At 53.9% G+C, this 26,118-nt stretch overlaps 3 protein-coding genes and 1 long non-coding RNA gene across 7 annotated transcripts in view; 2 read left to right on the top strand and 2 right to left on the bottom strand.

The window, feature by feature from the left end:
- The window catches only part of LOC102682610 (CEA cell adhesion molecule 5), a 76,152-nt gene extending 68,853 nt beyond the window's left edge, over positions 1-7,299 (bottom strand). Inside the window, exons 1-2 of the mRNA XM_069185531.1 lie at positions 6,310-7,299; positions 4,852-5,187 (exon numbers count right to left, since the gene is read on the bottom strand). Coding sequence (XP_069041632.1) covers positions 4,852-5,187; positions 6,310-6,361 — 388 coding nt within the window. The 5' untranslated portion in view covers positions 6,362-7,299. The remainder of the gene's footprint in view (positions 1-4,851; positions 5,188-6,309) is intronic.
- A 376-nt stretch (positions 7,300-7,675) lies between these two features.
- Positions 7,676-20,227, top strand: LOC107076353 (carcinoembryonic antigen-related cell adhesion molecule 1-like). 4 transcript variants are annotated; one of them, XM_069185445.1, is made up of 11 exons: positions 7,698-7,887; positions 9,642-9,971; positions 11,800-12,078; positions 12,499-12,756; positions 14,207-14,494; positions 15,070-15,193; positions 16,410-16,435; positions 17,365-17,438; positions 18,575-18,622; positions 18,930-18,973; positions 19,365-20,227. In XM_069185445.1, the coding sequence occupies exons 1-11, from the start codon at positions 7,839-7,841 to the stop codon at positions 19,369-19,371; spliced, it is 1,527 nt and encodes a 508-aa protein (XP_069041546.1). In that variant the 5' UTR covers positions 7,698-7,838; the 3' UTR covers positions 19,372-20,227. The 4 variants fall into 4 exon arrangements, with proteins under 4 accessions (XP_069041549.1, XP_069041546.1, XP_069041547.1 ...); XM_069185448.1 differs by lacking the exon at positions 14,207-14,494 and having other exon boundaries at positions 7,676-7,887; XM_069185446.1 differs by lacking the exon at positions 18,575-18,622.
- LOC138225386 (uncharacterized) lies at positions 15,188-20,532 on the bottom strand. Its single transcript, XR_011183873.1, has 4 exons — positions 20,255-20,532; positions 17,773-17,960; positions 16,475-17,393; positions 15,188-15,804 (listed from the first exon to the last, which is right to left on the bottom strand). It is a non-coding gene; the product is annotated as an uncharacterized lncRNA (long non-coding RNA).
- A 90-nt stretch (positions 20,533-20,622) lies between these two features.
- On the top strand, positions 20,623-24,567 carry LOC138225385 (carcinoembryonic antigen-related cell adhesion molecule 1-like). The gene is made up of 6 exons (XM_069185451.1): positions 20,623-20,660; positions 20,706-20,878; positions 22,073-22,363; positions 23,344-23,461; positions 23,701-23,750; positions 24,477-24,567. Exons 2-6 carry the CDS (start codon positions 20,824-20,826, stop codon positions 24,494-24,496), a joined length of 534 nt encoding a protein of 177 aa, XP_069041552.1. The 5' UTR covers positions 20,623-20,660; positions 20,706-20,823; the 3' UTR covers positions 24,497-24,567.
- Positions 24,568-26,118: the final 1,551 nt, after the last annotated feature.

Genomic DNA, 26,118 nt, shown 5'->3' with positions numbered 1-26,118 from the left:
AGACATTTACCAAAAATGTTCCAGCTGGTCCCCAGATGTTTGATGTTTCTAAGTGGGAGAAACAGAAATGAACACAGAGCTGTTCCTATTGCTCTGAGCTCAGTCTGGACTCCTGCCTCAGAGCTGAGAGGAAAAACAGGCTGATCTGCTGTGAGAGTCGTCTCTCACTGACCCTCTACTGCTGCCCTGGAGTGACCTGTCCCTCTGGTCACTCTGTGGTCATTCTGGTGCCCTGTTGCCCCTGTGGTCACTCTGGGTCCTGCAGGCCCTGTTGCCCCTGTGGTCACTCTGGGGCCCTGTTGCCCCTGTGGTCACTCTGGGGCCCTGTTGCCCCTGTTTCCGCTGTGATCACTCTGGTGCAGCTGCAGGCCCTGTTGCCCCTGTTGCCCCAGCCCGTGGGGAGGTGGGGACTTACCCAGCACAGTTATCTCCCTCCCTACAGCCTCGTATCTCAGGGTTCTATTGTTGTGGCTCCAGCAGGTGTAGTTCCCACTGTCTCTCTCCTGCAGGCTGACAAAGCGCAGCTCCTGACTGGTGCTGTCAGTCAGCGATCCGTTACAGCTCCAGCGGTACTGCGCTGGGGGGCTGGACCAGGCCCAGCAGGACAGAGTGAGCCCTGAGCCTGCGGGGAACATGTGTCCAGGGGGCGTCAGGCTGGTGTCCTCAGGCCCATCTAGAACACACAGCAGTGTCAGAGCAGCACAGCTGGGTCACAGCACACAGACACAGAGAGCCCAGCTGGGACTCAGTGTGGACAGCAGCACAGCTGGGTCACAGCACACAGACACAGAGAGCCCAGCTGGGACTCAGTGTGGACACTGCAGCACAGCTGGGTCACAGCACACAGACACAGAGAGTCCAGCTGGGACTCAGTGTGGACACTGCAGCACAGCTGGGTCACAGCACACAGACACAGAGAGCCCAGCTGGGACTCAGTGTGGACACTGCAGCACAGCTGGGTCACAGCACACAGACACAGAGAGCCCAGCTGGGACAGTGTGGACACTGCAGCACAGCTGGGTCACAGCACACAGACACAGAGAGCCCAGCTGGGACTCAGTGTGGACAGCAGCACAGCTGGGTCACAGCACACAGACACAGAGAGCCCAGCTGGGACTCAGTGTGGACAGCAGCACAGCTGGGTCACAGCACACAGACACAGAGAGCCCAGCTGGGACTCAGTGTGGACACTGCAGCTGCAGAAGCAGATGGAGACCAGGTGTGATGCAGGCAGGAGCATCACAGGTCTCCCAGGCAGGATCAGGGAAAGACTCACACAGGACGTTGAGATAGACGGGCTGGCTGGTGGCGTTGCTGATTGAGTTGGACACAAAGCAGTACAGGGGCCCCCGATCGGACCTCAGCACGCTGGATATGGTCAGGGTCCGATTGCCCTCACTCAGCTGGAAGCGCTGGCCAGCTGTGACCTCAGAGGAGCCATTGAGCCATCGGTACGAGGGGGCCGAACCCGAGGCACTGCAGCTCAGCCTCACAGTGTCATTGAACTCCACTGGGTCAGTGATGTTGGCCTGGACAGTCACAGTGGACACTGGTGCTGCAGTCAGAGAGAGAGACAGGGGGACAGTGTGAGGAATCTACAGTGAATGCGGTAGTGTGGCCAGTGGACACATTGAGCCTGTCCTGCACCGTGTAGAGACTGTGTCCAGCTCTGTGTGGAGACTGTGTCCAGTGCAGAGACTGCTCAGGGGTGTCTCCAGCGTGATTTTCCTCACACTAGTTCTGTGTGTCTCTCCAGGCTGCTGTACATCCCAGTGACACTAAGCTCTCACAGCTCAAGCAAGTTATGGTCTGTGACTGATGCCCAGGAGGCTCAGATCTCTCGATCCCATGTCTGGAGCACATCAGAGCTGTGTATGAGTATGGCCTGTGTGCCTCCTTCTAAGCTGAGATCTGTCCTGTTATCAAGCACAGTTTTCAAAGCCAACAGTGTGACACTCGGGCTGGGAGTCTTGTCCCGACGTTGCCCTGGGCAACCCAAACAGTCGGACAGGCTCTCACCCTCCTCTCAACCCTGGAGAACACGGTCGGGACGCAATTCTCAAAGACCCCTGTCTTTCAGTCAGGCGGTCAATCCCAACATCGATCTGGCAAGTAAGCTGGCATTCAGGGCATTTTTCCCTCTGATTCAGTGCTCTGACATTGAGCTCCAGCCTGCAGTGGTACAGTAGCTCTGGCCTTACACTCACCCTCTCAGACGCCTTCTTCCTAAATCTCCGAGCATCGATTCAGCAGGGACTCGCTGTCCTAGCTGGATTCCCAGCTGGATTGTGCTTTTTCTCCCTCTTTCCAGCTCACTCTCACCTCCGAGGCCCCCAGCCCTCTCCAGTGCCGCTGTCCGACAGTCTTTCTCGCTGGGAGCCCCTGCCTCTTACCCCAGCTCTCCTCATCCCTGCCAAGGTGCTGCTCTCCAGCCCTGCCTCTGCAGGTCACAGGCAGCTTTGTCCTGCTGGTGCAGGATCCATCATCCACTCAACTCCTCCCGCCTCTCCCCTCGGCCTGCAGCCCCTTCTCCAGCACCACTCACAGGGGTCACAGCATAACAGACAGTAACCGGCTCGTCTCCCATTCCGCTTCCAGAAACCCGCTGTCCTGGTCAGGGGTGCAGAAAGCCGGAGCCCATCCCAGAGGAGCAGACTACCAGGACAGGACTGTGATCACATGACTGAGGACAGATCAACCCAGATCTGCCAACAGCACCCCGACAATCGAGCCAGCCTGTCCCCAGGAGGAGTGGGAGGAATCCCAATTTCCCTGGCCGAAACCCACTCAAACGCAGGGAGAGCATGCAGACTCCACACAGACAGAGCCACACTCAGACCCCGGACCCTCCTCTTGAAGAGAGGGGGCTACAAGGGAACCTGATGAAATCAACACAACAGACTGGTTTAGAGTCAACAGGGAAACTCGAACCTGAGGACACAAGTGCAAACTACAGGGAGGTAGTGGTGGTGGGTGGTGGGGCTGTGGAACAAACTGCCCAGCCATGCTGTTGAAGCCGACACCCTGGATTCTCCGAAGGAACAGCTGGATGAGATCACTGAACGTCAGTTGGCTACAAGCTTCCAAACAGGCTGGACTGTCTGACAGCCCTTATGGCCTGGTGCCCCAGGAGCTGGGGAACAGCAGAGCTGACCCCCACACCACTGCCACAGTATTCCAACAGCAGCAACACCCTGCTCTTCCACAGGAGCCCTGCTGTGTCTCTGTCTCTGGGGACTCAGTGCTACAGCCTGCTGATGAGTCACACGTCACCACTCTGCTGAAGAGGAACCTGCCTGCAAGTAGTTCATGATCACTGAGACCTAAACACTGAGCACTGAGACCTGGGCACTGAGCACTGAGACCTGACCACCAAGCCTGACCACAGAGCACTGAGACCAGAGCACTGACCACTTAGTACTGTACTAACCACTGACCCCTGTGGGCTGCTGTTTCTATGGCCAAAGACACCATTCCACGTAGTTGCTAAAGAACACTATGGGACGTGGGAGTTCAAGGGGTACAAGCCCCCAAAACCTCAGGGTGTGCATTCCTTTCCCGTCTCCCCCCATGTCCCCAACCCCGCCCTTCGAAATTGAAAGGTCAGAATGTCCACTGACTGCTGGGACCAGATTTCCCTAACAGTCCTGGAGAGAGGGATCACAGTCCAGGTCACTACATGTACATGTAGATTATTCTGAATGCACTCCTAATGAATAACTCTGTGAGCCTCCTCTTGCTCTGGTCACCTATGAGATCACCTCCTGCAGCCTTTCCATCAGCTCTTGAACTCATCACGAGGGACCTGACCTCTGACCCATGAAGAAAAAGAATCGGCACCAGTGTTCTGCTGGACACTGAGATGGGAATCAAGAACACTGTCCTGAACCAGAACTTACAGAAGCTGCCTTTAGGCAAACTCATGGAGTTTCCTTCTGTGTTCCATGGAATCTGCTCCCAGACAGACCAGAGGTTTAGCAAAAACAGAGGTAACAAAACGAGGAAGCCCTGTATCCCACAGTGAACAAAGCCTCTCAACCAGTTCACAATAAGGGAGTACTGGTTTACGCACAAGAGCGATTAATGGTTTAGTGCAACACTGGAGGGACATTGTGCCACTATAGGGGCTCAGAGTGACTGTGGGGGGTGGAAACATACTCTATAAGCTGGATGGATATACAGTATATATCCTGGAAGGACTGGTGTGTAATGCCTTTGGGTTGATGTCTTTGATGTGATGTTCTATTTATTTTAAATATAATGTTTATATTTACTACTTTATTTAGTTTTTGTACGTTTCTCTGGGTGTTAAACATAGCTGCTTGGATTTAAAACAAACGAAATCAGGCAATAAGGTACAGTATTATTGTTTCATATTCAGGAGGATGAGACCCAGATTCAGGAGAAGAACAGACTGATCTATAAAAGCAGATACAGTATTTTATCACACCTGTAGCAGTGGTGAAGGATGTCAATCCTCCAGCAGCTCTCTGACATCCCAGGATGACATGACAGTGTTACTTCTGACTTCTGCTTCCCTCAGTACCCTGTGTGTGTTTAATACCCACAAGCCTCTGTAAACACACTTCTGCTCTTTGAAACTACCAGACAATTCTGTCAGAGGATTAGATTTAGGGCTCTTATTGCCATGGTGTGCTTGCATTTCTTCCTACAAAGCTGCATTCAGTTCCAGCTCATTGAGGATATTTATATATTTTTATACTCACATATTCTGTATATAAAATGTCTATTATGGTCTGACACACAGTAGTTACACATGGTGATCTAATGCCTGTCAAAAACCAGCAAACACCTGTAAAAGACCAGCCCTGTGAGGTCCCAGTTACTCACCGAACACGTTCAGTGTCACCTGTCCAGTCAGTGTTGCCGCTGGATTAGTTTTGACCATGCTGACAGAATAGGTCCCGTTGTCTGCAGCTGTCAGTCCTCTGAGCTGCAGAGCTCCAGTGGACCCGTTCACACTGACTCTGCCTGCGTACCCTGGGCCTGGATTTTCAGTACCAGAGACCCAGGTGACCACAGTGGGGGATGTGGAACTGGTGCCAAACCACCAAGTTACTGCCAGTATCTGTGTTGTAGAAGGATTGATGGTTGTGTGGAACCAGACACTGCCTCCCACAACTCCAACCACAGGGCCTGGAGGGAATATACTCTGGGTACAGCAACCTGTCAATAACAGAGCTGGAGTTACTGACAGTATAACACACTCCTGTCACACAACACACCTCACAGCACCCTGTCAATAACAGAGCTGGAGTCACTGACAGTATAACACACTCCTGTCACACAACACACCTCACAGCACCCTGTCAATAACAGAGCTGGAGTTACTGACAGTATAACACACTCCTGTCACACAACACACCTCACAGCAACCTGTCAATAACAGAGCTGGAGTCACTGACAGTATAACACACTCCTGTCACACAACACACCTCACAGCACCCTGTCAATAACAGAGCTGGAGTTACTGACAGTATAACACACTCCTGTCACACAACACACCTCACAGCACCCTGTCAATAACAGAGCTGGAGTCACTGACAGTATAACACACTCCTGTCACACAACACACCTCACAGCACCCTGTCAATAACAGAGCTGGAGTTACTGACAGTATAACACACTCCTGTCACACAACACAGATCAGACAGAGAAAGGAGACCCTTATTCCCAGTCTGGTCTGGAGTCTTCAGAAACCAGACTGATTCTGGAAACACTTTCGTGTAAGTTTGAAGTGTAACACAGTCGCGAGCCGGTCTTATTCGTGTTAGAAACACGCAGAGAAAGAAACACGAGTTTTCAAAAAAGACCTCAGAGCGGTTCAGCGTGTTAGACACCGGGTGGGGAAACAGTCACACAACACACATTACAGCGATTATCCGGAACCCGGAGTCCCGGATCGGAGTCCAGGAGTCCAGTCAGTGATCGGGTCACCTCGCACCGACCACCCGGCGCTCAGATCAGAAGAATGTGGTTTATTTGTTCTAATGGAGTAGTTTCCACTCACCGGTGTCTAAAAACGCTGAAGCGCTCTGAGATTTTTTTAAAAGCTTGAGTTTATATCTCTGCGTGTTTTTAACACGAACAAAGTAAGACTTTCAGAACCGGGTCGCGACTCGCACCGTGAAGCTCCGGTTCCGGTCGCTGTGTTTCTGAAGCTTTCAGACAGAGACAGACCTTGTTATTTATTCTCACGGAACAAACTCGCGGGGTGATTCTCCACGGTACTTCTCTAACACCAGTGACCCGTGTCCCAGCTCGGTTCTGTTTGTCCGGTTCCCTTACCTGCCGCCCACAGCAGGACCAGGAGCATGGAGCCGAACCGCTGCGAGTCCATCGTGTCCGCAGAAAGGAAATAGAGCTGGGTCACCGCTGAACAGCTCCCACGGCTCGGAGACACGCAGGGCCAGCCCACCCGTGAGCCCGCCCACAGCCTCGCCTACCGGGGCCTGACGGGACTTAATGTCGACTGGACCCAGAGACGGTGCTGAAGGTGCGGGACAGGTCAAGCAGTTTTACTGCCGGGTCCGCCCCGCAGTGACCCGTGACGACCCCACGGCCCCCAGCCGTGAAGACCGCGGTGCGCAGACACGCGTGACCCGCAGGTACCAGCCGTGCGCCCGGTGACAGACAGCACCGCCCTTATCGATCATCTGCCTACAGGTCTCACGAAACTACCTGGACCAGAGAGCAACAGGCAGCAAGAGGAATATTGTATCAGAGCCATTGGACTGCACTGCCACCGTGTGGCGAGAAGATCACACTGCTCTCATCACAGGTGTATTATCTTCATCACCATCATCATAATAATCATTCCTCACACTTACTGTACACAGTGCTGTTCTGGACACTCCTCAAAGCTCTTCACAGGTCATGGGGATCCCCTCCACCACCAGTGTGTACCCCCACCTGATTGATGCTCCAGTCCGCTCCCCACACCCCAGCTCTCAGTGGGGAGGAGAGCAGAGTGATGGAGCCAGTTCAGAGAGGGGGGTTATTAGGAGGCCATGACTGGTAAAGGCCAGGGGGAAATTTGGCCTGTAACTCCCCTACTCTTTTAGAGAAACGCCCTGGGATTTTTAATGACCACAGAGAGTCAGGACCTCGGTTTTACGTCTCATCCGAAGGACGGCGTCTTTTAACAGTCTAGTGTCTCTATCACTCTCTATTAGGACCCACACAGACCACAGGGTGAGCGCCCCCTAATGATTGTCCACTCATTGTCATCTATCCATTATAATACACCTCCTATTATAATCTGTCTTCTCAAAATAGTACACTAATTATCATCTGTCCATTATAACACAACTTACTATTATAATCTATATTTTTTCAGTATATACATTATTATACATCCTCCTATTCTAATATATTCTGTATAATACACTGTCACATTATATGTTATTATAACAATACTGTCCCATCAGAATGTGTCAGTTCTAGTATCTCCTGCTGCACTGTGCAGCTCTGCCCCAGTGGACAACACGCTACACCTCTCTGCTGTGGAAATCAGGCTGTTTGAACAAGATCTGGTTCTGCAGCAGAAATCAGGCTTATTCCACTGAGTCAGACATGGTTCTGCAGCAGAATCCAGTTTCATTTCATTAACTAAGACCTGGTTCAACAGCAGAACTCAGTTTTATCGAGTCAGACCTGGTTCTGCAGCAGAACTCAGTCTTATTCCACTGAGTCAGACCTGGTTGTGCTGTGAGCCCCTCCCACTCCCAGAGCTGGGCTGGACTCTGATCAGAGGAGGAAGTCAGAGGCAGACAGAGGAACAGCTCAGAGAGCTGAAGGACACCGAGCACAACACCATGGACACAACTGGGGCTCTCACTGCGAGCCTCCTGGTGCTGATCACAGGTACTGACTCTGTTATCCTGTCTCTGGGTTAGTGTACTGTAACACACAGTCTGTACTGTAACACACTCCTGGTGCTGATCACAGGTACTGAATCTGTTATCCTGTCTCTGGGTTAGTGCACTGTAACACACAGTCTGTACTGTAACACACTCCTGGTGCTGATCACAGGTACTGACTCTGTTATCCTGTCTCTGGGTTAGTGCACTGTAACACACAGTCTGTACTGTAACACACTCCTGGTGCTGATCACAGGTACTGAATCTGTTATCCTGTCTCTTGTGTGACAGGAGTGTGTTATACTGTCAGTGACTCCAGCTCTGTTATTGACAGGGTGCTGTGAGGTGTGTTGTGTGACAGGAGTGTGTTATACTGTCAGTGACTCCAGCTCTGTTATTGACAGGGTGCTGTGAGGTGTGTTGTGTGACAGGAGTGCGTTATACTGTCATTGACTCCAGCTCTGTTATTGATAGGGTGCTGTGAGGTGTGTTGTGTGACAGGAGTGTGTTATACTCTGTTATTGACAGGGTGCTGTGAGGTGTGTTGTGTGACAGGAGTGTGTTATACTGTCAGTGACTCCAGCTCTGTTATTGACAGGGTGCTGTGAGGTGTGTTGTGTGACAGGAGTGTGTTATACTGTCATTGACTCCAGCTCTGTTATTGATAGGGTGCTGTGAGGTGTGTTGTGTGACAGGAGTGTGTTATACTGTCAGTAACTCCAGCTCTGTTATTGACAGGGTGCTGTGAGGTGTGTTGTGTGACAGGAGTGTGTTATACTGTCAGTAACTCCAGCTCTGTTATTGACAGGGTGCTGTGAGGTGTGTTGTGTGACAGGAGTGTGTTATACTGTCAGTGACTCCAGCTCTGTTATTGACAGGGTGCTGTGAGGTGTGTTGTGTGACAGGAGTGTGTTATACTGTCAGTGACTCCAGCTCTGTTATTGACAGGGTGCTGTGATGTGTGTTGTGTGACAGGAGTGTGTTATACTGTCAGTGACTCCAGCTCTGTTATTGACAGGGTGCTGTGATGTGTGTTGTGTGACAGGAGTGTGTTATACTGTCAGTGACTCCAGCTCTGTTATTGACAGGTTGCTGTGAGGTGTGTTGTGTGACAGGAGTGTGTTATACTCTGTTATTGACAGGGTGCTGTGAGGTGTGTTGTGTGACAGGAGTGTGTTATACTGTCAGTGACTCCAGCTCTGTTATTGACAGGGTGCTGTGATGTGTGTTGTGTGACAGGAGTGTGTTATACTGTCAGTGACTCCAGCTCTGTTATTGACAGGGTGCTGTGATGTGTGTTGTGTGACAGGAGTGTGTTATACTGTCAGTGACTCCAGCTCTGTTATTGACAGGTTGCTGTGAGGTGTGTTGTGTGACAGGAGTGTGTTATACTCTGTTATTGACAGGGTGCTGTGAGGTGTGTTGTGTGACAGGAGTGTGTTATACTGTCAGTGACTCCAGCTCTGTGATTGACAGGGTGCTGTGAGGTGTGTTGTGTGACAGGAGTGTGTTATACTGTCAGTGACTCCAGCTCTGTTATTGACAGGGTGCTGTGAGGTGTGTTGTGTGACAGGAGTGTGTTATACTGTCAGTAACTCCAGCTCTGTTATTGACAGGGTGCTGTGAGGTGTGTTGTGTGACAGGAGTGTGTTATACTGTCAGTGACTCCAGCTCTGTTATTGACAGGGTGCTGTGAGGTGTGTGTTGTGTGACAGGAGTGTGTTATACTGTCAGTGACTCCAGCTCTGTGATTGACAGGTTGCTGTGCCCAGAATTTATTACCTCCAGGCCCTGTGGATGGAGTTGTGGGAGGCAGTGTCTGGTTCAACACAACCATCAATCCTACAACACAGATAGTGACAATAACCTGGAGGTTTGGAACCAGTCCTACATCCCCCCTTGTGGTCTCCTGGAACTCTGTTACTGAAAATCCAGGCCCAGGGTACGCAGGGAGAGTCAGTGTGAACAGGACCACTGGAGCTCTGGAGCTCAGAGGACTGACAGCTGCAGACAACGGGACCTATTCTGTCTACATTGTCACAACTGCACCTGACCCACTGACTGGAGTGGTGACACTGAACGTGTTCGGTGAGTAACTGGGACCTCACGGCCCTGGAGTCTTACAGGTGTTTGCTGGTTTTTGACAGGCATTAGATCACCATGTGTAACTTGCAGGCAGGTTCCTCTTCAGCAGAGTGGTGACGTGTGACCCATCAGCAGGCTGTAGCACTGAGTCCCCAGAGACAGAGACACAGCAGGGCTCCTGTGGAAGAGCAGGGTGTTGCTGCTGTTGGAATACTGTGGCAGTGGTGTGGGGGTCAGCTCTGCTGTTCCCCAGCTCCTGGGGCACCAGGCCATAAGGGCTGTCAGACAGTCCAGCCTGTTTGGAAGCTTGTAGCCAACTGACGTTCAGTGATCTCATCCAGCTGTTCCTTCGGAGAATCCAGGGTGTCGGCTTCAACAGCATGGCTGGGCAGTTTGTTCCACAGCCCCACCACCCACCACCACTACCTCCCTGTAGTTTGCACTTGTGTCCTCAGGTTCGAGTTTCCCTGTTGACTCTAAACCAGTCTGTTGTGTTGATTTCATCAGGTTCCCTTGTAGCCCCCTCTCTTCAAGAGGAGGGTCCTGGGTCTGAGTGTGGCTCTGTCTGTGTGGAGTCTGCATGCTCTCCCTGTGTTTGAGTGGGTTTCGGCCAGGGAACTCGGGATTCCTCCCACTCCTCCTGGGGACAGGCTGGCTCGATTGTCGGGGTGCTGTTGGCAGATCTGGGTTGATCTGTCCTCAGTCATGTGATCACAGTCCCGTCCTGGCAGCCTGCTCCTCTGGGATGGGCTCCGGCTTTCTGCACCCCTGACCAGGACAGCGGGTTTCTGGAAGCGGAATGGGAGACGAGCCGGTTACCATCTGTTATGCTGTGACCCCTGTGAGTGGTGCTGGAGAAGGGGCTGCAGGCCGAGGGGAGAGGCAGGAGGAGTTGAGTGGATGATGGATCCTGCACCAGCAGGACAAAGCTGCCTGTGACCTGCAGAGGCAGGGCTGGAGAGCAGCACCTTGGCAGGGATGAGGAGAGCTGGGGTAAGAGGCAGGGGCTCCCAGCGAGAAAGACTGTCGGACAGCGGCACTGGAGAGGGCTGGGGGCCTCGGAGGTGAGAGCGAGCTGGAAAGAGGGAGAAAAAGAACAATCCAGCTGGGAATCCAGCTAGGACAGCGAGTCCCTGCTGAATCGATGCTCGGAGATTTAGGAAGAAGGCGTCTGAGAGGGTGAGTGTAAGGCCAGAGCTACTGTACCACTGCAGGCTGGAGCTCAATGTCAGAGCACTGAATCAGAGGGAAAAATGCCCTGAATGCCAGCTTACTTGCCGGATCGATGTTGGGATTGACCGCCTGACTGAAAGACAGGGGTCTTTGAGAATTGCGTCCCGACCGTGTTCTCCAGGGTTGAGAGGAGGGTGAGAGCCTGTCCGACTGTTTGGGTTGCCCAGGGCAACGTCGGGACAAGACTCCCAGCCCGAGTGTCACACTGTTGGCTTTGAAAACTGTGCTTGATAACAGGACAGATCTCAGCTTAGAAGAAGGCACACAGGCCATACTCATCCACAGCTCTGATGTGCTCCAGACATGGGATCGAGAGATCTGAGCCTCCTGGGCATCAGTCACAGACCATAACTGGCTTGAGCTGTGAGAGCTTAGTGTCACTGGGATGTACAGCAGCCTGGAGAGACACACAGAACTAGTGTGAGGAAAATCACGCTGGAGACACCCCTGAGCAGTCTCTGCACTGGACACAGTCTCCACACAGAGCTGGACACAGTCTCTACACGGTGCAGGACAGGCTCAATGTGTCCACTGGCCACACTACTGCATTCACTGTAGATCCCTCACACTGTCCCCCTGTCTCTCTCTCTGACTGCAGCGCCAGTGTCCAACGTGACTGTCCAGGCCAACATCACTGACCCAGTGGAGTTCAATGACACTGTGAGGCTGAGCTGCAGTGCCTCGGGTTCGGCCCCCTCGTACCGATGGCTCAATGACTCCTCTGAGGTCACAGCTGGCCAGCGCTTCCAGCTGAGTGAGAGCAATCGGACCCTGACCATATCCAGCGTGCTGAGGTCTGATCGGGGGCCCCTGTACTGCTTTGTGTCCAACTCAATCAGCAACGCCACCAGCCAGCCCGTCTATCTCAACGTCCTGTGTGAGTCTTTCCCTGATCCTGCCTGGGAGACCTGTGATGCTCCTGCCTGCATCACACCTGGTCTCCATCTGCTTCTGCAGCTGCAGTGTCCACACTGAGTCCCAGCTGGGCTCTCTGTGTCTGTGTGCTGTGACCCAGCTGTGCTGCTGTCCACACTGAGTCCCAGCTGGGCTCTCTGTGTCTGTGTGCTGTGACCCAGCTGTGCTGCAGTGTCCATACTGAGTCCCAGCTGGGCTCTCTGTGTCTGTGTGCTGTGACCCAGCTGTGCTGCAGTGTCCACACTGAGTCCCAGCTGGGCTCTCTGTGTCTGTGTGCTGTGACCCAGCTGTGCTGCAGTGTCCACACTGAGTCCCAGCTGGGCTCTCTGTGTCTGTGTGCTGTGACCCAGCTGTGCTGCTCTGACACTGCTGTGTGTTCTAGATGGGCCGGAGGACACCAGCCTGACGCCCCCTGGACACATGTTCCCCGCAGGCTCAGGGCTCACTCTGTCCTGCTGGGCCCGGTCCAGCCCCCCAGCGCAGTACCGCTGGAGCTGTAACGGATCTCTGACTGACAGCACCAGTCAGGAGCTGCGCTTTGTCAGCCTGCAGGAGAGAGACAGTGGGAACTACACCTGCTGGAGCCACAACAATCGAACCCTGAGATACGAGGCTGTAGGGAGGGAGATAACTGTGCTGGGTAAGTCCCCACCTCCCCATGGGCTGGGGCAACAGGGGCAACAGGGCCTGCAGCTGCACCAGAGTGATCACAGCGGAAACAGGGGCAACAGGGCCCCAGAGTGACCACAGGGGCAACAGGGCCTGCAGGACCCAGAGTGACCACAGAGTGACCAGAGGGACAGGTCACTCCAGGGCAGCAGTAGAGGGTCAGTGAGAGACGACTCTCACAGCAAATCAGCCTGTTTTTCCTCTCGGCTCTGAAGCAGGAGTCCAGACTGAGCTCAGAGCAATAGGAACAGCTCTGTGTTCATTTCTGTTTCTCCCACATAGAAACATCAAACATCTGGGGACTGTAACGAACAGTTCTTTCCGGACCCTATGCGGACGACACAGTCCGACGGAGTGGGGGAACACTGGGGAAACGTCATGCAGGAAAACGGGGCTGAAGACAGGGGGGCGTGTCCAAGGTGCGCTGGTGCACGGGGGAGGTGTGGCCGAGGCGAACAATCCCAAAGAGTAATCCATAGAGTATCCAAAACACACGAGTAAGTCCAAAACCAGGAGATCCATCAGAACTCGGAATTAAAAAACCACGAAGGCCAGGTCGGAACCGGCGGACAGGGACAAGGAACAGGGGTTAAAACCTTAACGGGACCAGGCGCTTCCTGGTCCCGGACTCGCACGATATGGAAATCAGATGCAGAGCCCGGAAGAGCGTCAGCGCCTGGCTTTTAAGGTGGGCAGGGAATGGGAAACAGGTGCAGAGAATGAAGTCTTTAGTGAAAGGCTGGAGCACCCTTAAGGAGGGGGGACTATAGTCGTGACAGGGACCAGCTGGAACATTTTTGGTAAATGTCTGTGACATCCTGACCAGAGTTTCCTGTAGTCTGTGACACAAGCAAGTGTGTGTGTAAGATCAAAGTAAAATCACTGAAACTAGAATGAAATCACAGTACAGTTAATCGCAATGAGATTAGGGTAAAATCAAGGTACACTGCAGTGAAGTCCAGTGTGATCATGGTAAAAGCACAATATTAACATGGTCAAAGCACAGGAGCTGAAAGAGCCACTTCCTGCTCCCCAACTCGATTTCCTGTCCTGCCAGTGCTGCCCCACTGTCCCTCCCAGCACTGGGCCTGTCCCAGCCTGAGCACAGTGTCACTGGTCACTCACTGGTCACAGGTCAGAGTGGTCTGGACAGGCCTGGTGGTGTGACCCTGCGGGCGGCTGCACACAGCAGCTGGACACAGCTGGACACAGCTGGACAGTCTGCACTCCGGCTGTACTCCAGGTCAGTACACAAGGACTGTGGGGCACCAGCAGGTGACCAGGCCCTCAGTGGTCTAGAACTCAGTCAGAACACAGTGAGGCCTCGTCCTCACCTCCAGAGCACTGAGACCTCAGTCATGGCCAGGAGTGACACCCCAGTCCTGCCAGACCCCTCTCTAACTCTCCTGTTCTGCCCTCAGGGCCGATATCTTCTGTCCGTGTGGGTCCGAAGGATGGCCAGACACCAGAGCTGAATAAGACTCTGACTCTGTTCTGTGAGGTTCTTGGCTCTGGCACTGTGAGCTCCAGACAGTGGAGGAAAGAGAGCCAGACTCTGACCCCGAGCCCCAGCATCAGCTTCTCTAGTGACAACAGCACAGTGACCTTTCACCTCCTGCAGCAGTCTGATGCAGGAACCTATCAGTGCACAGCCACCAACCCTGTGAGCTCAGGGACTGGAGAGTACAGACTGGAGCTCCAGACACCGAGTGAGTGCCTGATGACCACACACTGACCTCACTGACCGAGACTGACCACACACTGAGTGACTACTTGACTGACCACACAAAGACACTGAGTGAGCACCTGACTGACCACAGAGTGACTCCCTGGCTGACCACACACAGAGTGAACTCCTGGCTGACCAGACACTGACCTGAGTGACCACACACAGAGGGGCCTGGTCTCTGCTGGTCCAGTGGAGAGGAGCCCCTCCACTGCGGCCCGGCCCACACTCTCACTGGACCCATCCAGAACCAGAACGAGTTAAAGGACCCAGCAGAGTCGGTCTTCAGCAGCTCAGCTGGGCAGTGTGATCCACACACACACCACCACTACTCTCTGTGTAAAGACATGCCTCCTGTTCCCACTGCTACACTACTGAGAGCGCCCCCTCTGGAGGAGAAGGGAACTGCACAGAGCAGTGGTGGGAGTCGCCCGCTGTGTCAGAAGCAGACTCCTGGCAGGAGGGTGTAGGGGTGGGCTGGTGACCTGTGACCTGCCCTGTTGCAGTGTGTGTCTGTGTGCTGAGTCTGTGTCCCTCTGTCTCTCCCTCTCTCTGCAGCTCCATCAGGAGGAGGAGGAGGGAGCTCTCTGAGCGGAGGAGCCATCGCTGGGATTGTGATCGCGGTGCTGGTGGCTGTGGGCCTCATCGCCGGACTCGTCTACTTCCTGATGACGAGACAGGGGTGAGTGTTCAGTGTGTTGATAGTTCTGATTGTAATCTTGTGAAGGGGTTTGAGAGTCGCACTGCAGCTGCAGGTGATGCTGATGGTGATGGTGATAGTGACCCGTGTTAACGATCTCCCTGTATCTCAGCCCTCTCCTCTCCTCTCTGCTCCTCTACTGTCTCTTCCTGGTACCTGTGTCCTGACAGTCTGGGAGTCTCCCTCTCTCCTGGCTGGCTGTCATTTGAAATGCTGACTTATTTTTCTGTGGAACCTCTAACTTCCCTCTGAGGGTGTGTATCTTCTGCGGAGACCCCTGTCCGGACCCCAGCTGCGGACACTGCTGGACACCCGGCCCTGCTGCTGTTCAGGGCAGGGAGAGACACCGCTGTCTGTGTTCTCACATTTCCACTGTCCTCCTGGTCTAACAAGAATGGACCTGAACCACCGGACCAGCTGTCCTCCTGGTGTAACAGGACTGGACCTGAACCACTGGACCAGCTGTCCTCCTGGTTTAACAGGACTGGACCTGAACCACTGGACCAGCTATCCTCCTGGTCTAACAAGACTGGACCTGAACCACTGGACCAGCTGTCCTCCTGGTCTAACAGGACTGGACCTGAACACTGATACTGGAATAGACACAATGATACTGGAATAGACACACTGATACTGGAATAGACACAGTGTTGGAATAGACACACTGATACTGAAATAGACACAGTGCTAGAATAGACACAGTGATACTAAAATAGAGACAGTGCTGGAATACATTGTACTGGAAAAGACTTAGTACTGGAATAGACACAGTAATGGAATACACCTATACTGGAACAGACACACTGCTGGAATAGACACCAGTACTGGAACACACTGATACAGTACTGGAATAGACACACTGATACTGGAATAGACACAGGGATAGAATACACTGATATTAGAATAGACACAGGGATAGAATACACTGATATTAGAATAGACACAGTGCTGGAATAGACACACTGATACTGGAATAGACACAGTGCTGGAGCACACTGATACAGTATTAGAATAGAGACAGGGATAGAATACACTGATATTAGAATAGACACAGGGATAGAATACACTGATATTAGAATAGACACAGGGTTCAAATACACTGACACAGGGATAGAAGAAACAGAACACAGGAATAGCTGTGGGTGAGATGAGACGAGTCAGTGATCAGTAACTCTCAGTGTCTGTCTTGTCTTTACAGGAGCAGCCCCAGGGAGACCACTAACAGTATGTGAGGCTGTTTGTCCTCCTGTCTGTCTCTCTCACCTGTCTCTCCTCTCCTGTCTGTCTCTCTCACACCTGTCTCCTCTCGTCTCTCTCTGCCTGTCTCTCTCTCACCTGTCTCTCCTCTCCCTGTCTGTCTGTCTCTCTCACCTGTCTCTCTCTCACTTGTCTCCGCTCTCGTGCCTGTCTGTCTCTCTCTCACCTGTCTCTCCTCTCCTGCTTGTCTGTGTCTCTCTCCTCTGTCTCCCCTCTCCTGCCTGTCTGTGTCTCTCTCACCTGTCTCCCCTCTCTTCTCCTGTCTGTCTCTCTCTCACCTGTCTCCCTCTCGTGCCTGTCTGTCTCTCTCTCACCTGTCTCTCCTCTCCTGCCTGTCTGTGTCTCTCTCACCCGTCTGCCCTCTCTTCTCCTGTCTGTCTCTCTCTCACCTGTCTCTCCTCTCCTGTCTGTCTCTCTCTCTCTCCTGTATCCCCTCTCCTGCTTGTCTCTCCTCTCCCTGTCTGCCTCTCTCTCTCCTGTATCCCCCCTCCTGCCTGTCTATCTCTCTCTCCTCTGTCTCCCCTCTCCTGCCTGTCTGTGTCTCTCTCACCTGTCTCCCCTCTCTTCTCCTGTCTGTCTCTCTCTCACCTGTCTCTCCTCTCCTGTCTGTCTCTCTCTCTCTCCTGTATCCCCTCTCCTGCTTGTCTCTCCTCTCCCTGTCTGCCTCTCTCTCTCCTGTATCCCCCCTCCTGCCTGTCTATCTCTCTCTCCTCTGTCTCCCCTCTCCTGCCTGTCTGTGTCTCTCTCACCTGTCTCCCCTCTCTTCTCCTGTCTGTCTCTCTCTCACCTGTCTCCCTCTCCTGCCTGCCTGTCTCTCTCTCACCTGTCTTCCTCTCCTGGTTGCCTGTCTGTCTCTCACCTGTCTCCCTCTCTCTGTGTCTGTGTTTCTCTGCCAGGCTCTGTCATGTATGAAAACTCTGAGGGGCTGAAGGATCACATGATGTACATGAACCTGCCTGCTGGTCACCAGGTCAGTCTGTCACACTGTAGCCACACTGACCACTGTCTAACTGTCCACACACCTGTCTCTCCTCTCCTGCCTGTCTCTCTCACACTGTAGCCACACTGACCACTGTCTAACTGTCCACACACCTGTCTCTCCTCTCCTGCCTGTCTCTCTCTCACACTGTGCTCACTGTCAGCTGACTAACTGTCCACACACCTGTCTCTCCTCTCCTGCCTGTCTCTCTCTCACACTGTAGCCACACTGACCACTGTCTAACTGTCCACACACCTGTCTCTCCTCTCCTGCCTGTCTTTCTCTCACACTGTGCTCACTGTCAGCTGTCTGTCTCTCCACACACCTGCCTGTCTGCAGACGAGAGGTCTATCAGGCTCCAGCTGGTTTTGTGGTGATCATGAGATAAGAGACCCAGCCTCTCAGACAATGGGCTGAGTGTGAGCAGGTTGTTCATGAACAGAGAGAGAGGACCTTGCTCTCTGTGCTCCAGTCCCTTCACCACACAGCACTGATACAGCAACTTCCTCATCCCTGCGGCAGGAGAGACCAGCTGGGAGACAGAGCTGTGGACCCCAACAACCCCTCACTGAGAGCTGTGGACCCCAACAACCCCTCACTGAGAGCTGTGAACCCCAACAACCCTCACTGAGAGCTGTGAACCCCAACAACCCCTCACTGAGAGCTGTGAACCCCAACCCCTCACTGAGAGCTGTGAACCCCAACAACCCCTCACTGAGAGCTGTGAACCCCAACCCCTCACTGAGAGCTGTGAACCCCAACAACCCCTCACTGAGAGCTGTGAACCCCAACAACCCCTCACTGAGAGCTGTGGACCCCAACAACCCCTCACTGAGAGCTGTGAACCCCAACAACCCCTCACTGAGAGCTGTGGACCCCAACAACCCCTCACTGAGAGCTGTGAACCCCAACAACCCCTCACTGAGAGCTGTGAACCCCAACACTGGAAGTTATTCCACAGTAGTCTGGAATAATTGTTATAACACAGTGGCTCACGAGTGTGTGACTGTGCTGCAGTCAGAGGAATAATTGTTATAACACAGTGGCTCACGAGTGTGTGACTGTGCTGCAGTCAGAGGAATAATTGTTATAACACAGTGGCTCACGAGTGTGTGACTGTATTGCAGAAGAAAGCAGCCCAGCCCAGTCCTGCAGCTCCAGAGAGCACCTACACTGTGAGTGTAACTGTGCCTTCCCTCTTCTCAATACCCCCAGCACCAGCACAGTCTGTCTGTCCCCCTGTCTGTCCCACCTAGTCTGTCTCCCTGACTGTTGTCTGTGTGTCTGTCTCACCTGGTCTCTGTCTCCCTGTCTGCCTGTCTCAACTGGTCTCTGTCTCCCTGTCTGTCTCACCTAGTCTGTCTGTCTCACCTGATCTCTGTCTCCCTGTCTGCCTCTCTCAACTGGTCTCTGTCTCCTGGTCTGTCTCACCTAGTCTGTCTGTCTCACCTGATCTCTGTCTCCCTGTCTGTCTGCACACAGGGCTTACAGTTCCCAGACAACTCCACCTACGGCAACTTAAACAGGTCAGTGAGAATCCTTCTCCAATCACAGGGTTCAGAATGTTCTCCTCATCCAATCAGAGCGCTCTCTGAGATTCAAGAGATACCATGTCTAGGGTGGGTGGGGGGGTTCAGAATATATCTGCTAGCCAATAGGAAAACTGATATCCTCTCCATCCAATCAGAGTGCTCTACTTCTGTCCAATCAGGAGTCGATTAGATATACAGCATTCGTTATCTAATCAGACCTTTTCCGATCGTTCGTCTGAGCATCTTCCTAATCCAGACAGAAGGTTCTTACAATATTCTTCCTATTTCTGTGAAACTCTTGTTTTTCAGGATGAGATGATGTGCAGCATGTTCTGTCACAGGGTGTGTTAGTGTCTTAATTCCCCTCCCTCTGTCTCTCCTCCAGGTCCTGAAGATGGACAGTCTGTGCTCTGTCAGTGTGTCAGACAGTGTGTCTCTGACACCCAGAGCACTGAGCCACTGTGTGTGTCTGTGAGCTCCTTGTAAAAGACTACCAGGGTAAAAGCACAGTACAGTGCAGTAAATTGTACAGTGAAATCTAAATAAAATCACATTATAGTGCAGTGAATCCCAGTGGCTTAATCCCGGATCAGGCTAAAAGCACAGAACAGAGCAGGAACGCCAAGTGAGATCAGGGTAAAAATCACAGTACACAGTAGTAAATCCCAGTGAGATCAGGGTAAAAGCACAGTACAGAGCAGTAAAGCCCAGTGAGATCATGGTAAAAGCACAGTACAGTGCAGTCAGCCCCAGTGTGATCAGGTTTAGGCACAGAGAGGTCGGTACAGTAACTCATGATACCAGCTGAGGGTGAGCCGGTCGGCTCAGGGTTCGAGCAGGGTGAGCCTGTGCTGAAGTATCACAGTGAACATCACCACAGTGTGGGCCTGTGTGCTGGGACTGTCTACTGTCAGGCGTGTGGACGAAAGAGCCACTTCCTGGTCCCCAACTCCATTTCCTGTCCTGCCAGTGCTGCCCCACTGTCCCTCCCAGCACTGGGCCTGTCCCAGCCTGAGCACAGTGTCACTGGTCACTCACTGGTCACAGGTCAGAGTGGTCTGGACAGGCCTGGGGCCAAAGTCAAATTCCTCCTGACAGAACTTATTTATTTTGAACAGAGCTATAAATGTATAGGATATGTGCATGACGTATATCTCCATCTCCAAGAATGTCCTTGCTGTTCTTAAAAATATTTTTGTATTTGTGTCCTTAAACACGAATAAAGTTTCTACTGGTGTTTGTCCATCAGTGTGTCTCTGTGTCTGTAAACTGTACCTCAGCGGAGTTGGAAGGACACAGATGGTTCAGACTTCATATCCTCCTCATCCAGAGGCTCTGCTGCTGCTCAGTCTGCTGTGGGAAGACAGTTGTCCAGCAGGAGGCAGTGGCTTTCTGAGTCAGCGGATGACTGTTATCTGGAGGCTGGAAAATGGATACTCTGTGGATGGATGTCTGGGTGCTCAGTGTCCACCAGGGGGAGCCTGTGTGTGCACTCACTGTCCACCAGGGGGAGCCTGTGTGTGCGCTCACTGTCCACCAGGGGGAGCCTGTCTGGCGGTGGTTGGGGGAGAGTCTCAGGGAGGGACTGAAGTACTGTGTGTTTTGACGCGCCCAGCGGGGTGTGGCAGTGTGTGTGAGGGCTGTGGAGGAGAGGCAGTGCCGCAGTAAACGTGGAGTAAAGGTCGCTCCTCGCTGTGTGCCAGGGTGTCGCTGTCTGGGGGTAAAGGTCGCTCCTCGCTGTGTGCCAGGGTGTCGGTGTCTGGGGTTAAAGGTCGCTCTTTATTGCGCTCAGACAGCAGGAACAGGCAGACGGACTCCGGGACTCCGGGACTCCGAGGGGGAACATGAGCGGCGCTCTCCCAGCGATCCGGACCCTGGCTCTGGCTGTGCTCCTGACAGGTAAGGAGTTTCCGCTCGGCTCGCGGTGAGGCTGGGCCAGCCTGGGCGCGGGGGGCTGAGGCCGCCCCTGGGTCTGGACACAGACGCCGTCAGAGGGGTCCCTCAGGCTGATGTCGTAGTTTGTATTCCTGTGGTCCTGAGCCGTCAGGTCCCTGCAGCCAGTGAAGGCGGACAGGAGACTGCTGGGGGTGTCTCACTAGACGTTGACACGTGTCCTGCGATTGCACACAGGCCTGTGGGTCCCCTGGCCAAAGATCAGCGCCGCCGGGCCAAATAAGAGCATGACAGTGGACGTCCAGCACAGGCTGTCCAGCACACTGGGGGTTTGTGTAGATTGCAGTGTCTCTCTGCCCTAGAGACAGCAGAGAGATTAATCACACCTGGTCAGCCCTGAGACCGGATCAGTGGACTGGCCACCACGGGGGTCCCTCAGGCTGTGGGTCAGCGGACTGGTCATTACGAGGGTCCCTCAGACCGTGGGTCAGCGGTAGGTCAGCGGACTGGCCATCACGAGGGTCCGTCATGCTGTAGGTCAGCGGACTGCCCATCACAGGGGTCCCTCAGGCCGTGGGTCAGTGGACTGGCCGTCTGGGGGGGGTCCCTCAAGCCATGGGTCAGCAGACTGGTCATCATGGGGGGGTCCCTCAAGCCGTGGGTCAGCTGCTGTCGTGTGAGGATGCGATTGGGGATTTTGCTGGTCAGAAATCCAGGCGGATCGATTTCTAGAAACCTTCCCTTCGGCGCAGGCTTGCGGACCTGGCCTGGTGGCGGAGTGCTCTCGTCTTTCCGTTTCTTACTTCACCTCAGAGTTCTTTCTGTGCGTCGCTATTCATCGCTGTTAGTGTTTCTGTTCGCACTGTCCCTGTGGCCTCTGTGCCCCTGCTCTGGGCTCCTGAGGGCTGATGAAGACGTGTCCAGTGACAATCCTCGGTCCTGTGCTTGCTCCGAGCCGCGGAGGGCGGTTGTGCTGGGAGCTGATTCCAGGATCTCGTGGGGCCCCCCCGTCCATGAACTTGCCTGGGTCCCCCAAAAAACTAGGGCCACGTAGGGCTCTCCCGACCTCCAGAGGGATTCCTGGAGATTCCCTGAGCTCCTCCGGACCAGAACAGGAGACAGGCGGGGCCTCATGCCCGCTCCCCCCGACCGCCTGCACTGATTGGTTAACGAGTCTCTGTCTCCGCCCTCCTGCCCCAGCCCCCTCGTCAGAGAGGGTCCCCGGGGTGCGGCTGGTCCAGAGCCCCCCCGAGCCCCCCGCCGTGTCGCAGCCCGTCAGCCTGCACTGCCTGGCCCCGGGTCCCGTGGTGTCCAGGCTGTGGCTGAAGGACGGCCAGCCTCTGTCCCCCGACAGCAGAGTGACCTTCTCCCAGGACAACAGCACGCTGGCCTTCAGCGCCGCCCTGCTGTCCGACAGCGGCTCCTACCAGTGCGTGGTGTCCAGCGCGTCCGGCACGGAGACCAGCCCCGGCCTGCAGCTGAGCGTCCAGCGTGAGTGAAGCCCGGTGTCCTGCAGCCCTGTCCTGACCTCTCTCCCTGTCCACCTCCTAGACCAGGAGCACACCGGAGCCTCAGTGTGTCCTCAGTGTCCAGTGCTGTCCTCTCGCTGTGTGTTTGTGTGTAGCTGTGTCCTCAGCCTCCAGTGCGGTGTCCTCAGTGTCCAGTGCTGTCCTCTCACTGTGTGTTTGCATGTAGCTGTGTCCTCAGTGTCCAGTGCTGTCCTCTCACTGTGTGTTTGTATGTAGCTGTGTCCTCAGCCTCCAGTGCGGTGTCCACAGTGTCCAGTGCTGTCCTCGCACTGTGTGTTTGCGAGTAGCTGTGTCATCAGTCTCCAGTGCTGTGTCCTCAGTGTCCAGTGCTGTCCTCTCACTGTGTGTTTGCGTGTAGCTGTGTCCTCAGTGTCCAGTGCTGTCCTCTCACTGTGTGTTTGCGTGGAGCTGTGTCCTCAGTGTCCAGTGCTGTCCTCTCACTGTGTGTTTGCGTGGAGCTGTGTCCTCAGTGTCCAGTGCTGTCCTCTCACTGTGTGTCTGCGTGTAGCTGTGTCCTCAGTGTCCAGTGCTGTCCTCTCACTGTGTGTCTGCGTGTAGCTGTGTCCTCAGTGTCCAGTGCAGTGTCCTCAGTGTCCAGTGCTGTCCTCTCACTGTGTGTCTGCGTGTAGCTGTGTCCTCAGTGTCCAGTGCTGTGTCCTCAGTGTCCAGTGCTGTCCTCTCACTGTGTGTCTGCGTGTAGCTGTGTCCTCAGTGTCCAGTGCTGTCCTCTCACTGTGTGTCTGCGTGTAGCTGTGTCCTCAGTGTCCAGTGCAGTGTCCTCAGTGTCCAGTGCTGTCCTCTCACTGTGTGTCTGCGTGTAGCTGTGTCCTCAGTGTCCAGTGCTGTGTCCTCAGTGTCCAGTGCTGTCCTCTCACTGTGTGTCTGCGTGTAGCTGTGTCCTCAGTGTCCAGTGCTGTCCTCTCACTGTGTGTCTGCGTGTAGCTGTGTCCAGCTCCAGCCCACGCCCTGCAGTCCCCCTGTTCCCCATCATGGCCGGAGTGCTGACCCTCCTCATCGTGGGCGCCTTCCTGGGCTCGTACTTCGGCTTCAAGCGCTACAGGTCAGTCCGACCCCCTCCTCCCTGCTGACCCGAGTGCAGTGGACCGGGCCGCTGACTCTGCTGGATTATATCGTCTGTTGTCTCACTCTGTTGTCCATGTCTGTTAGTCATTTGTCATTTGTCTATTCCTGTTCTCTGCTGTTACTGGGTACGGCTGAGTGAGCAAGCATTCCAATACACCTGTTGCATACGGCAGATCCGAACTCTTGCCTCTTGAATCCGGTGTCGTGTCTCTGCAGAGTCCGGCAGAGTCAGCCCTTCGTCTCCAGGCGCGACGAGTACGAGAAGCGTGAGTTCACTGCCCTTCCTCTCGCCCCTCCATGTGTCTGTCAGATTCACGGCTGGACACCCAGACTCCCAGTCCACAGCAGGCTGATCCACTCCAGGTTTTACTGTATTGTCACAGACTCCCAGTCCACAGCAGGCTGATCCACTCCAGGTTTTACTGTATTGTCACAGACTCCCAGTCCACAGCAGGCTGATCCACTCCAGGTTTTACTGTGTTGTCACAGACTCCCAGTCCACAGCAGGCTGATCCACTCCAGGTTTTACTGTGTTGTCACAGTCTCCCAGTCCACAGGAGGCTGATCCACTCCAGGTTTTACTGTGTTGTCACAGACTCCCAGTCCACAGCAGGCTGATCCACTCCAGGTTTTACTGTGTTGTCACAGACTCCCAGTCCACAGCAGGCTGATCCACTCCAGGTTTTACTGTGTTGTCACAGACTCCCAGTCCACAGCAGACTGATCCACTCCAGGTTTTACTGTGTTGTCACAGACTCCCAGTCCACAGCAGGCTGATCCACTCCAGGGCTTGCAGCAGCAAGGCTTGTATGAAAGCAACACTGGGTGGTGTAGTGGGCCAGGCTGCTGTCCCCTGGAGTTCTGGCTGGCAGGTGTGTCTGGGCTCATTTCCACCTCTCTCTCTAAACTGAGAATTTGATCTCATCGGGGTGCAGTATGACCTCCTCCCCTGTGACTCCTTTGCACTGACATCATCCTGTCCTCTCCTGCAGGGTTTGTGATGGAGGAGTGACATCGTGTGTCAGTGTGTCCAGTCTGGAGCAACAATAACACTCAAGTGAAGCCCCACCTGGGAGACACACACAGCCCCACCTGGGAGACACACAACCCCACCTGGGAGACACACACAGTCCCACCTGGGAGACACACAGCCCCACCTGGGAGACACACACATAGCAGCCTCACCTGGGAGACACAGGATATTGGATTAACACTTGGTCTGAAGGACAGCACCTCCCTGGTCACCATACTGGGTTGGAAATTCTGGACCAGAGAGAAGGGTGGGCCTCCTACTGGTCCACAGGCACCAGCATGGTTTTCCCCAGAGGGCTCCGGTTCGAGTCCTGACCGGGCCCCGCCCAGCGCCTGGGATCTGACCGGGTCAAGGCTCCTCCCGGCCAGTGTGGACCCTGCAGGTCTGCGCCTTCCTTTCTCCGGTTTCCTGAGCCTCTCCTGTGTCCAAGTGGGAAAAAAAAATCAAAGATAAAATTAGATAAAAGATCAAATTAAAGTGCGAACAATTTTCATGACGTTTCGGGCTCCTTTACTGGGACGAATGAGAGCCGTAATGATGAAGTGTGTAGTTCCTCCGCTTGGCCGGGAAATGGCGGTGTTCCCTCCCGGGGCCTGCAGCGCGGCAGACCAGCCAGCAGAGGGAGACCTGGAGCGTGGCTTCACCGCGCGAACAGGAAACGGCAGAGAGCGGAAGGGTGTGTTTCCTCTGCGGTTCCTGCAGGGCTCTCCTGGACTCGTGCCAACACACACTGTCCTCACCTCCCTCTCCTGTGACGGCCGTGGCCAGCCAGCCGCGCTTAGGAAAAATACTGGCAGGGAGGGAGAGAGCACTCAAGGAGGGAGAGACCTTATACCACCCTTCTGAAATCCTGATCTGGTGCAAAATGGCAGAATCAGTGTACAATCTCAATTTCAGTTGCAGCTCAAGCTTTACAGTGAATTGAATGAACTTTTACTTCCCTCGTGAGACTTTGTTTTGCACAAGAGCTCATAGCGCATACGACAATGATACAACAGCATCATAATACAATCCCGTCCAACAAGGCAACATTTAAAAGGCATTGCTCAAGCGCAAGACTACATTTACACTGCGGTAACTCACAGTAAGATCAGGGTAAAAGCACTGTTCAATGCAGTAACTCACAGTGAGATCAGGGTAAAAGCGCTGTACAATGCAGTAACTCACAGTGAGATCAGGGTAAAAGCACTGTACAATGCAGTAACTCACAGTGAGATCAGGGTAAAAGCGCAGTACAGTTTTTACCACGTGCATTAAAACTCAGACTGAGTGTGCGATCTTAGTGTCTCAGTGTTGTCTTCACACACTCTCACGGACACAAACGAACACACGCACTGACACGCACACACGGACACACACACTGGTGCGCACACAAGGACACACACACTGACACACACAAACACACACGCAGTGTGACTCAGGCAGGATCACATTTTCCGGCCATGAGCTTTAGTCATATCCCCTCTCTGGGCGGGGGGTGTTGCTGAGGCTGGGGGCTGTTGCTAGGTGACAGATGACATCACCACTGCTGTGTGGTGTCTTCAGAGGATGGCGTGAGTGTGTGAGGAGAGGGACAGAGGAAGAGAAGACTGAGAGAGAGG

The sequence above is a fragment of the Lepisosteus oculatus genome, chromosome 27 (assembly GCF_040954835.1).
Source record: "Lepisosteus oculatus isolate fLepOcu1 chromosome 27, fLepOcu1.hap2, whole genome shotgun sequence".
NCBI classification, from domain to species: Eukaryota; Metazoa; Chordata; class Actinopteri; order Semionotiformes; family Lepisosteidae; genus Lepisosteus; species Lepisosteus oculatus.
This window is presented reverse-complemented; position numbering and strand designations above follow the sequence as displayed.

What these genes read in the sequence shown, in the direction of transcription:
- LOC107076353 (XM_069185445.1), top strand. Translation starts at nt 7,839, where the DNA reads ATGGACACAACTGGGGCTCTCACTGCGAGCCTCCTGGTGCTGATCACA. An exon ending in CCCCAGGGAGACCACTAACA is followed by an intron (nt 16,436 to 17,364) that starts GTATGTGAGGCT and finishes TTTCTCTGCCAG; the next exon opens with GCTCTGTCATGTATGAAAAC. An exon ending in CTCCAGAGAGCACCTACACT is followed by an intron (nt 18,623 to 18,929) that starts GTGAGTGTAACT and finishes GTCTGCACACAG; the next exon opens with GGCTTACAGTTCCCAGACAA.
- LOC138225385 (XM_069185451.1), top strand. Translation starts at nt 20,824, where the DNA reads ATGAGCGGCGCTCTCCCAGCGATCCGGACCCTGGCTCTGGCTGTGCTC. An exon ending in TCTGGCTGTGCTCCTGACAG is followed by an intron (nt 20,879 to 22,072) that starts GTAAGGAGTTTC and finishes CTCCTGCCCCAG; the next exon opens with CCCCCTCGTCAGAGAGGGTC. An exon ending in CCTGCAGCTGAGCGTCCAGC is followed by an intron (nt 22,364 to 23,343) that starts GTGAGTGAAGCC and finishes GTCTGCGTGTAG; the next exon opens with CTGTGTCCAGCTCCAGCCCA.